Source organism: Sceloporus occidentalis, unplaced genomic scaffold (assembly GCF_023333645.1).
Source record: "Sceloporus occidentalis isolate IW3139 unplaced genomic scaffold, rSceOcc1.0.p SCAF_4, whole genome shotgun sequence".
NCBI classification, from domain to species: domain Eukaryota; kingdom Metazoa; phylum Chordata; class Lepidosauria; order Squamata; family Phrynosomatidae; genus Sceloporus; species Sceloporus occidentalis.
The window spans coordinates 93665884-93678033 of record NW_028316984.1 but is presented as its reverse complement, the minus strand read 5'-3'; the positions used below and the strand labels follow the sequence as shown (position 1 = coordinate 93678033).

Genomic DNA, 12150 nt, shown 5'->3' with positions numbered 1-12150 from the left:
GGCCACACCACACAGAATTTACTCATTTGAATATCTATCCACCCCCAGTCACCTTCTGCCCAACAGAAGATATTTTCTCCTGCCATTTGTCCCTCAATGACCATAATTAAAACTTAATTTGTGACCTCTTCACCATACCCACATTTTATATTTCTATGGCGGGTTATAGACCGCCCATTTGGGGCGGGCTGCACCCGCCCCTTTCCCCGGTGTATCGGGGCCTCAGCGTGCAGAGCAGCAGGCGCTGAGGCCCCGATCTGCCGCTTTTCAGGCTGCGGGGAAGCAGCAAAACACCGCTTCCCCACAGCCTGAAAAGGGGTGTCCCTGGGGTTTCAAGCCCCAAGGACACCCCGTGGCAGTGGGAAGGAGAAAGGGGCCGCTTGGCCCCTTTCTCTTTTAGTCCGCTGGGCGCAACCGTCTGAAGGCTGCGCCCAGCGGACTAAACCAGGAAGGAGCTCCGAAACGGAGCTCCTTCCTGCTCCATGTTCAGGGCGCACTGAACGCCCTGGTGCGGAGCAAGGACGTCACGTCCGTGCCGCCCCGTCTAGAGGCGGCGCAGCCGTGACGTCCTCACGGCAGCGGCCGTATGGAAGGGCCGCCGCCGTTTAGTGCGTGACGAGCACGCACTAGGGTTAGGGCGGTGCGAAAGCACCGCCCTTTTGTAACCCTAGTGCGTGCTCATCACGCACTAAAGTGCTGGTCTGTAACCGGCCACTGATTATTAATATAGTCTGTTTATAAAGTTCACTCCATGCATTTGCAGAAGTAGACTAAGGGACAAAACAGATGGCAGTAAAGGGACAGCTCTACACCTCTCCTTTCAGTGCCATATCAAGGCTGTGGCAACCACACGCTGTGGTCCAAATCTGGCTTTTCTTGATGCAAAAAGGAACAGAAAAATGCTGCTCCCTTTTGCGCCGGAAAAAGGGTTCCCCTTTTGCCACTGCTGTGGTTCTTCTCCACTCCTGCGGTGTGCAGTGTGTGATTGCTGCACTTCAGGGGCGTTCCCATGCTGCCCGCTGTCTGATCAGGCAAGTGGCGTGAAGCCAGTTCAGGGGCAGAGTTGGGGCAGGTGGCAGGCTGTCACCATGCCACCCTGAAGCAGCCCCTAAGTCTAGAAAAGTTTGTGCTACAGTGTCTTTCACTCAGTTAAATCTCAAAGATCCCTTTGGGCACCAGTTCATTCCATGCATCTGAGAAAGTAGACCAACTCTACAAAAGCTTATGCTACAATGTCTTTCACTCAGTCCCAAAGGTGCTACAATATCCCTTTGTCCTAATTTCAGTTAACATTATCATGCACCTATTAGGGCTGACCCATAGCCAAATCAGCAATGTTAAATCTGATCAGTACTTTTGGAATAGAATGGTGTTTGGAATCTATATGTAGCTCCCCCACTCCTGATCTGCTGATTGGTACAATGGTTGGTTTTCTGGCCAAGGCTGAAGCCACTGAATCTGGTAACCAAATAAGACAAAAACAAAAGTACACACATAGCCAGCGGGAGCCAGTGGCTCTGATGTCAGTGGGCAGTGCATCCTCTTTGGTTTTTAATCTGAAATCTAAAATAACTATATCCAGTGTGTAGAATCCTGTCATTGAAATAGGTTTAGCGTCTTCAATAGAGTTTAGACTTAAGTCCAGAACAGGTTCACCAACAAATCAACATCAAAGAATACTTAGCCATCCTTGGTGTTCCTTTATGTGGCTCCTCAGCCTGTAAGGGATATGCATATGGAAGCTTGCTTCTTTGTGCTTGCTCATTCTTGGCAGATCAAAGAGAATGTACTTCCAGTGGGAATCAGTTGAGTGGCATTAAATGAAATCCCTTAGGTGATTGCTCAAAATAAGTCACATCACACTCAGTGGGGCTTATTCCAAGGTATGTGTGTACAGCAGGGGATGATGGGACCCATAATCCAATAGGAACAATGTTTGTAAGGGCTGCTTTATACATTGCTGATGTGAGAGTGGGATTCATTCCAGTGATTACTACCTATTTCAGCTAGGGAAAAGAGTGTCTGTTCAAACCACATAGGAAATAAGGGGGTGCATGCTCACAGTGGCATGCGGAGCGTGCGGCATGAGTACGTGCCCCATTATTTTTGCCTGGGCTTGCCTTCCGCAGGAGCTCAAAGCTGTGGAAGGCAAGCCTGCCTATAAGGAGGGCCAACTGTACATAATTAGATATCTTGGAGATAGGACCCAAGATGGGACCCACATGTAAACATGGAATTTATTTATGTTTCATATACACCTTATGCTCATAGCCTGAAAGTAATTTTATACACAATATTTTTAATAATCCTGTGCATGAAATAAAGTTGGTGTACATTGAACCATCAGAAAGCTAAGGTGTCACTATTTCAGCCACTCATGTGGGCAATTTTGGATTTTTGACTCTGTATCCATGGATTCTTTATCCATGCATTAACCATTCATGGTTTGAAAATATTTTTTTAAAATGTAAATTCCAAAAAGCAAACTTTGATTTTGTGATTTTGCATGAAGAACTTTTACTATGCCAATGTATTGAATGAGACTTAAGCATCCACTGATTTTGGTATCTGTGAGGGTTCCTGGCATCAAACCCTAATGGATGCCAAGAGCCCATTCTATTTCGGATTTCCAGATAAGGGAGACTCAGCCTGTACTTTAATTTAGCAGAGATGGTTGAAAGAGCACATCTGGATTTTGTGTTTTGACCTGAATAAAGATCTCCAGCGCATAGAAAAGGGTCTCTGGGGGTTGTAATTCCCAAAAGCAGTATTTTCAGACACCGTACACCATACATCACTGCATGAGAAGCTGGCTGGAAATGAAACAGCACTACCAGTTTACATCAGGGAATAATGAAGCTTTTTAGCACCTTTATATCAAATTCAACTTATGCTTAAGCTTTCCCATTCAAATCATGGAAATCAACCATGTTTAAGTGCAGCCAGCTGAAAGTAGTTTATTTGTTGTTTATTTACATGGAAATCAGGTATAATTAGCGCAAATCTAGCATCTGTTAGCAACTGGATAAAGAATATGAGAAGCAGGTTTTCTTCTTACCCCTCTGCACCAATGTTTTGCTGCTGCAGCAACTGCAGAGTATGCATAAAATCCACAACTGGCTTCCTTTCTTCATTTCAGTTATCCTAAACAGGGTGGTAACATGGGGGGAAATGTCTCCCGGGATGTGATTTCTTTTCTGGCTTATAGAACATTTTATAGTCCAATTATTTTGACATGTGAATGAACCATGAAACCTAAAAGGTGGAGCCTCACATTTTTCTCCTTGCTGATTTATAAGAATTGGCAGGAGAGCTTATTCCTCCTGCAGATATAAAATTACAAAAGGCATTTGGTTGCTTGGATCCATAATCTTAAGTTTAATCTTTGACTGTGCGTGGGTGGCAGGGGGTTCCCAACAAACTTGCAAGTATTCCATTGTGTCCAGACAGGTGCCAAGAAATCTTCGGTAATTGTGAGTCTTGATTTCCTTCAAAGATTTCCTTTAAAGATTTCACTGTATCCCTGTTTCTTGACACACTACTATATGCATCCAGCTTCCAGCACCAACTTGTTCAATATCCAGCTTCACGGATCGCCTTGAAATGATGCTTTCTAGGGTTTTTTCTTCTTCTCTTTTACCTTTTTTCTGAGTCTAAAGTCCAGATTTCACAAATGTGGCTAACCTAAGTTTGGCCTGTGCCACTTAAGATTTCTGGTGGGAGCTGAATGTTCTCCTATACAAAATAAACTTTGAAAGGAAATCCAGTCTTATTTTATCTAGTTGTCAGAACTCATCTTTTGATATTTGGATTTTGTAAGAAATGCAGAGCATGAGGGGCCAGGTGTGTATCACACTCCTTCACCCACTGTTTTCAGCTTTCCGTATGTCTTAGGTTCACAGTACTACCTTTTCCAGTGTTTCAAAAATCATTGCAACCTCTGCAGCCCATGCTGGCCTCCATGAATTTGATATCATGGAGATATCAGGGCACTTACACTACACATGTAGTCTTTCCACATAGAATTGCCAAATTTCAAGGTGTTTTGGAGAGTTACGAAGCAAGGCAAACAGAAAACTCTCAAGGCTTTGGAAGAGGAAGACATTTGATCTTTGTGAGATGACCTTAAGGCCCAGGCAACCACCTCTAATCATTTCCATATTGTTCCAAGGCTCACTGGCTCAGTGTGATGGTACTGGCATGTGTCTTACAGTCTATGAGGTTCATGCATTTAGGCCAAATGTGTAATTTGGAAAAAGGCAGACAGTGGAGATCCAGAATCATGACATGAGTTTTTTTGGGGGGTTGGATATAAAGTACAAGCAGCAACTTGTATATCTCGTAGGACCTTGAATAATTACCCATGTGTCACACATGGGTAAGGCTATGTGAGATGTGAGCCCTAGAGTGAATGGTGGCAACTGCTGCATTTGCTTGGTGCATTTTGCCATCTGCCCACCTATTGAAAATGTTTCCCCTCAGTTCCCATTTTATGTAGTTTTCTGGATTTTACCAGATACTGGGCCCACTTACCAGTACTTTCCTTGTGCTTGTTTCTATATGCAACTGGTTCAGAAGCTCTTCTGGGCTCTTTCCCAACTTTTCATTGCCTAATCTCCTTGATATCACAAGGACCTGCCTCCTGGTGTCAGTTTTTGGTCTCAGATCTCAGGGAACAGGGTGAAGCTGATCAGGCAGCTGTCTCTAGATCATCAGAAATGCCAATTTTTGAGGGTTCATACAGAGACCCTTCTGGGTAGGACAGACTCTCCCTTTTAGACCTTTGCTTTTTGTGTGGTGACAACAATATTCCCTCTTCTCACACATTCAGTTTACCCCTCCTTTTGAACACCTGAATTGGGCTATATTGGGCTACATTGTTTAGATGGTGTAATTTGCTCCAGATTGTCCATGAAAATTTTCAGCTGCTCCCCAAGTTCTTGCATCTCATGCCTGACTACCTAGTGGACATGAACACCAGCACATCCTCCTTTTAAATACTGAAATGTCACTGTGAGGAGGACATTAGCAGGACTAATTCAGGTGTCAGCAGCTACTAATCCCTCAGTTCTGTAACTACCAATATTATTAAATTTTGTGCCAAAAAGAAAATGGTAGGGCTAGCCAGTGTGATGTGGTCGTCAGAGTATCAGACTAAGACTAGGGACCAAGGTTCAAATCCTCACTTAAAAGTGAAATTTATTGGATGCATACCCTCTGATTGTCCCAATTTGTCAAGAAAAGTTTTGATTAATACAGGCGGGGTACAGACCGCCGCTTTGCAGCGCTCTGCCGCTGCCGCCAGTTGGTCTGCGGGGGAGCCGGAGCCTTCACACGGCCCGACTCCCGCGCGGACCGAAAAAGAAGCTCCAAAATGGAGCTTCTTTTTTCGTCGCGTTTGCGACGTAGCGAGGCGCCAGGGGCGTGCTCGCTACGTCACAAGCGGCGCGACGCGTACGGACACTCAGCGTCCGATACGCAAAGATGGCGGCGCCCATGTGGAAGGGGCGCCGCCATCTTGTACGGACACAGTCCGTACTAAACTCAGGGGCGTCTATAAGAGACGCCCCTTTTTTAAAATGGGACGTCCAGAGGACGTCCCAACTGCCTGTTTGTAACCGGCCACACTGTCGTTCCACTTTTTCAATTGCTTTTAAAATGTCCCAGTTTCTCTCTAATCCTCCCACTTTCCCCCTCTTTCCTCAGCTTACTTCATTTGCCCACACTTGCCTCTTCCATTTTGGGGCTGAATTGGACAATGATTCACCTCAGGAAGGCCATGTGTCCTTCTTTACAAAGATAGCTCTCTGCTTCAAGGGATGCTATTTCACGACCTGCCTCTTCTAAATCTAGTTTTAAAGATAAAACAACAACAACAACGACAAATAAGACATAAGGGGATGAGCCTAAAGTTGTCCATCAACAGTTAGTATTTAGGTCTAACCTGCACTACAAAAATAATACAGTTTGACACAACATTTAACTCCCTTGGCATAATGCTATGGGATTCTGGGGTTTGTAGTTTTTGGAAATATTTAGTCTTCTCTGTGGCACTGAGCCATAGCATTGAGCCATGTCAGTTAAAATTGTGTCAAACTGCAATATTTCTGCAGTGCAGATTAGATTATAGGTACCCATTTTCTCTGATTATGGCAAATTCTAGCAGCCTTTCCCTATTACTTGTAGACCAGTTGGTCAAGCACAGTTAAACTGGGCCTGGATATCGATGTGTCATCTGTCATTCTCAGGCTATCCCTAATTGTTAATACAGTTAAAAAGCATTTTAAAAGCAAGTTTTACATCTTCCGTTTAAATACCATTACAATCACTATTTTTGATTCATTTTAAAAAAGAAAAGTAGGAGCTGCAGTCATTGTTACGCATTGCTGAAATTTCCTTCCATTAGCAGTATCTGAGTAGCAGATACTATGACAATAAATTGTTACCATTACTATCTTAGATGATTTTGTTTGTTTGTTTGTTTGTTTGTTTTGACCTCTGAATTGTGAGGTGGAGATTGCTTTTTCACCCCTGGTCTACACCATCAATTAAGCCATGAATCCTGTTTGACACAGATCTATAGCCTTTGGAGCAACATTTTTCATGGATCATTTGCCACAAAGGAGTATTTGGTTTTTGATAGCCCACAGCTTAAATATTAACTCTGTGGTTTACTTTACTGTGTGTATGGGGTCAGAGGATGGTGATAGCAAACCCCCTCTGAAGAAATTTGCCAAGAAAACCCCGTGATGAGTTCACCTTAGGGTCACCATAAGTGTGAGATCACTTGAAAGCATAACAACAACAACAACAACATGGGAGACAACCCTAATCTGTTAAAATATCATCCTTGGGGTAGGTAGCTGGGTATAAGGAGACCTTGAAATTGAAAATCCAATATGAAATGATTGACAAATGTCAGAAAGGTACAAATGTATTACTGGGAACAAGCTATGGGCTTTTAAATTATTATTTGCTGTCTGCTAAATGTGTTGAGTAGCATCTAATTCTTTCAGTTTAAAGCCCTTGACCACAAGTAAATGTCCCTTACTGCTTATGGTATATAATGAACATGATCACAGGTCATGATATTCAAGTTACTGATTATTGTTCCTGATGTGACACTGTAGCTGATTCAACATAACATGAAGTGGCCCTTAGATGCCCTTTGATTTATGAAGCTCTGGTGTGGAAGAGCTGCTGGATGAGCTTCAGCCAGGCAACTTACACTGAATAGGGTCTTTAGAGAGGATACAAGTACTATGGTCAGTGAACAGTGTCTGAGAAGTTAAACCATTAAATCATTGCCCATTTAATGCACAACTGAACATGGAATGAGTGAATTTGAAGGCACTGGACAAAAAACCTGTTGGAACTGACAACCATGTCATGGTATACAATACTGAAAACTTTGGATTTCATTTTGAATGTGCCATGCTAGCCAAACAAAAAATGATGTCGTTGGCTGTGAAGAAAATATATGAGACACTATCCCATTGCAGGGCTTATTAAAAACAAAATGAGACTTTCAGTATGTTCAGCCATAGACTGCCCTATAGTGGTGAAAAGTAGGACCTACAACATTAGCAAAAACTTGTTTAAGTCTTGATTTCAGCTCTGTCTAAACAGATTTCTTTTTTTAAAAAAAAGGAGTACTAGATGGCTCATAATTGCTTTCTGGAGGGAAATGCGGATTTTTTTTTTTTTTTAGAAGTCCTTATTTCTCACTTTATATAGTATAAATATCATTTCTGTTTAGCACAAATGTTTTTAAACATGTACACCCATTTTTACTATTACTTCTCCTCTTCCTAAAAATAGTATCTCACAAAATTTTGCAGTCTTGGCTTAACAAGTTTCACAGCCCAGAATCCTGAAGGGTGCAGAACTTTTAAAAGTTACTTCTCTGAACTACTAGTGATCAAGCTGGCTGGGGGATTCTGGCAGCTGCAGTCCAAAAAAATCACTTTTCAAAGTTCTGGGAGACAGTCAATAAATGAAGCTGCATGAAGAGAGATTGTGCATCTCCTATTCCATACCTTTCTCTTTTAACCTCCATACATTTTAAGCCACGCATCTGAGAAAGCAGACCAATGTCTGATACACATGGGTCAAATGATGTGGATTCTGACCGCATTCACAGCAAAGCATTCAGATGATGCATGCCTCAAATGCAGCCAGAAGCCACACTGAGCCCACATCATCTGGAAAGAACTGGACCAAGATCAGGACTGGGTGCATGTGGTTGCCACAGCCCCAGAACGAATGGCACCAGCACAGCGTCACACCAGTCTATTCAACCCATTTGTTTTGGGCTCAAGTCTAACAAAGGTGATGCTACAACTGATTTTGCATAGTTAGTCTCAAAGATACTAAAAGGTTCCTTTGTATACTGATATTCCAAACTAACATGGCTATGTCTCTGAATTCTGTCCTTCAGCTGTCACTGCTTCCCTTCCCACAGAATTAGTGCCCCTTTTTAATTTCTACCAACATTACTAACCATTGTACCACACCCTTTCTCATTCAGTGCCCTTTGTTAAAGATATGGTATGTCAAGGTTAAGGTGCATATTGCTTGGGGTGTTGATGAGAACTGAATTACAGTCAGCTGGAAATATTGGATGAAAGGACTAGTCTGTCATAAAGCCAGTAACCATCAGCTTACAAGTACTCTTGGAGAGCAAGGGATCAAATGACACCATCCAGGGACACTATGTAGAAGAAAATAGCACACACCAAAATCCATGAGGTCTCACTGAAAGGGGACAAACCAGTTGCTGTTCAAGGACATATGAAAAAAATTGCAATATTCTCTTCATAGCCTAAGCCCGGTTCCTACTTCCCTACATTTTGGGAAGTTTGAGATTTCATTAAGTTTATTGACAGAACTGAATGCAGAGGTCTCATTTTTGAAATGCATTTTTTATTATTAGAAGCAAAAGAAGCTGATTCAAAAAAGTTCAACTCATAATATCTCATATTGTTTTCACACTCATGAAAAACCTTTTCTTAAACATTTGTTTTTACACAAATAAATAAAGCAAGCACAATAGAAAACCATCAGAGGACATGGGTTCTGAGCACTGTAGAAAATAAGGCAAAGTGCAGAATTATTTGTGGAAAATGCAAAAGTATGTTAAGTTTCTATCTTTTTTTTCTTTTTAAAAACTTTTAAACTCTTCTTGAGGTTCACTTCTTCACATTACTGCTCTTTTAACTGTCCTGATACATTCTGTTCGTCTTCAAGACTGTTCCATGCTACTTTCTTTCTTGGGCTTCTGATAGGTCACAGTCAGTGTTGAGACATTCACAACTTTCCACATGGAGGTAGCGATGTGTCTTGGTTGTTCTGTTAGGACACAGCAGTGTGATTTCCTTCATGCTTGTCTTTGCCTCTCTGCAGCAGCTGCACATGTGTTGCATTGAGTTGGCTTTTGCAGAGTATCTGTTTTAAGAGCATGAAGAAAAGAAAACAGTTACAACATGATTTTGCACAATGATATGAGTGTCAGGACTGGTTATTAGGATTGTGTGTAAACAACACTACAATATTTGTAGGTCCTGTTCATTTGGCAAAAGCCTAGCTTCCAATATTATCATGCCACATATAATCTAATACAGTGGGCCCTTGCTGTCTGCTGGGGTTCCAGGATTCCCATGGATATTGAAATCTGTGAATGCTAAAATTCCTTTATATACAATGGCATAGTAAGATGGTGTTCCTTATATAAAATGGCAAAAGCAAGGTTTGCTGTTTGGATTTTTTAAATATATATTTTCAAGACATGGATGGTGGAATCCATAGATGTAGAATCCATGGATACAGAGGGCTGGCTGTAAAATGTACTTTAAACAACTATTGGTGGACCATGAAAACTATGATCTAAAGGTAACACTGCAATGCTGGTGCTGCAAGGCTAGCATGATGGAATATTCTTCTTCTGTCCTTTGAAGCTCCAAGAGATGACTCCAAAATGGCTCCAGGCAATGGTGGGGGAAAGCTTGTTTTGTGTGTGCAAGATCAATTATTCTTTTTTAAAAAAAATGTAGACTTGAAATCATTTTAAAAACTGAAATCAGATTCAGTACTGACTTCAAGCTCAAAATCATCCCAGGCCTGAGACTTCATGGCCCAAACCTGACATTTAGCAACAGTGGTTATATCACAGGTTGAAGGGCATAATATATTAAGCATCAACTACAGTTGTTCAAGGCATTAAATAATAAATATGAGCAGGTCTAACAAATGAGACAAAAGAAGGAGGGGGAGAAATGAAATTTCTGAAGAATCTAAAGCAGCCACTTTGAAGCAGCCTGCACCACCAGCAGCCACCAGCATACAATTCTTAAAAATCTTTTTTTCCGGAAATGCTCTTACCCTGAGATTCCTCCTCTCACCCTGAGGTCTGGAGAAAAGGGGCCAGGCCCTGGGTCTCAGGATCAGGCCTTGAAAGCTAGGAACTCTAACAATGACAGCTTTGAGTGCTTAGCTCAAATCTTGGACAAATCTTGCTAAGAAAACCTTGTAACAGTAGTGTTACCTTAGGGTCAGAAGTGACTTGAAGGCACATAATAGCAAACAACAAATTAATCTCTGGACTAAATCCACCTATTCCTCTTCACTACAGTAGATCCAGTGAACCAATGGAATCTACAGAAATGTTGAAATACTTCTTTATTAAATAGTTGGCATTAGCTGGGATTAGCAATGGGACATAGACCCATCAAAAGTGAAATGATAGGAAATTCTCATTAAGAGACCCTGGTGAGTAGAATGGGCTGTACATGGACTGAGACGAAACAGGAAAATGGGAGACAGTCAGGCAGACACTACCTGTGCATGGAGCAGAAGATCCTTTTACATAACTACTCACTCTTCTTGAACATCATGTGATTTTTATTCACCCAAAACACACAGTGACATGTCCCCAAATATCTCCCCCTCCACACCTTCCCTTGGAAGAAATTTCTGGTGAAAACAGGGGGAATCTTTGACCAGCCCTATTTTTATATTTTTTTAAATTTTTATTTTTAACTTGTCACACAATAGGTTTCCTGTTTAAGAACTCAGTTTAATATGTTTTGCCATTAATGAACACTTTAATTCCTCCCTTTCTTTCCCTATGTTCAAGACTTTCCTATTTGAATATTAATGCTCATGTTCCTGGAGGCAGAGATGAAGTGTGTTACCCAAAATGCAACTTTCCTTCTGTGTACACATCATTCTCAACCTTGTTAAGCACACACATTCACTGTCTCCTTTTTTAGTTAGTTTCAAAGGTGCTAGAAGATCCCTTTGCCTACTGTCTTCTGCCTAATTCATATAAATTAGGCACAAAGACTATCTTCCCATTTGCACTGATCATATAACTCTCCATTAAAAAGCACTATTCTGCTAGTTCATTTATCCAAATGGCTTGTTGCTGTCCAAAACTTTAGGCTGTTTTGAAGCTGAAATAAACACGAGTCTTTTCACATACACTTTTGTATGTTTTACAACTGTATGGAACAACTAAAGGTGCCACAGTCAATTTGATAATGTTGGGAAGCTATAGGATTGTTTTATATACACATGTGTCCATCAGTGAATTCTAACAGATTATGGTCTGATTTGGCTTACGTACTTTGAGGAAGTTCCACATTTCCCCTCACACTGGGTCACGGAAACTGGTTCCTCTGAACGGCATCCATCATAAATGATATAGTCGGTGATTACAGAAGGAGAACATGCTGGTGTTGTTTCTGGTTCAGAAGGTATACCTGCACAACAAGAAGTTTAAAGAGATGTAAAATCAAACATTTTCAGAAACTTCTAAAAACTTCTAGCTTTTAAAGACAGAAGCATGAGTGAAACCTGTACCATACTATAAAGCTTCAAGCTTTCTTAACTCTTAATAGAATTTATATACAGTGCCCCCCTTTTGATTTTTGATTTTTTTAATTTAATAACATCAGACCTAAAGTTTTTCTGAACATATTTATTAGAATCACTACATCACTGAAGGATGCCAACATCAAAATAATAATTAAATTTGTAGGGATGAATATATCACATTTCAAAGTTATATGAGGTCAAAACTATCATTATCATTATTATTATTCTTTATTTATATAGCGCTCCAGACTCCTGGAGAGAATTCCTTAGTCC

At 41.3% G+C, this 12150-nt stretch overlaps 1 protein-coding gene across 1 annotated transcript in view; it reads right to left on the bottom strand.

The window, feature by feature from the left end:
* Nucleotides 1–9260: 9260 nt before the first annotated feature.
* Nucleotides 9261–12150, bottom strand: part of MUC2 (mucin 2, oligomeric mucus/gel-forming) — an 87271-nt gene continuing 84381 nt past the window's right edge. The window contains exons 51-52 of the mRNA XM_089523094.1: nt 11627–11762; nt 9261–9447 (exon numbers count right to left, since the gene is read on the bottom strand). Coding sequence (XP_089379220.1) covers nt 9261–9447; nt 11627–11762 — 323 coding nt within the window. The remainder of the gene's footprint in view (nt 9448–11626; nt 11763–12150) is intronic.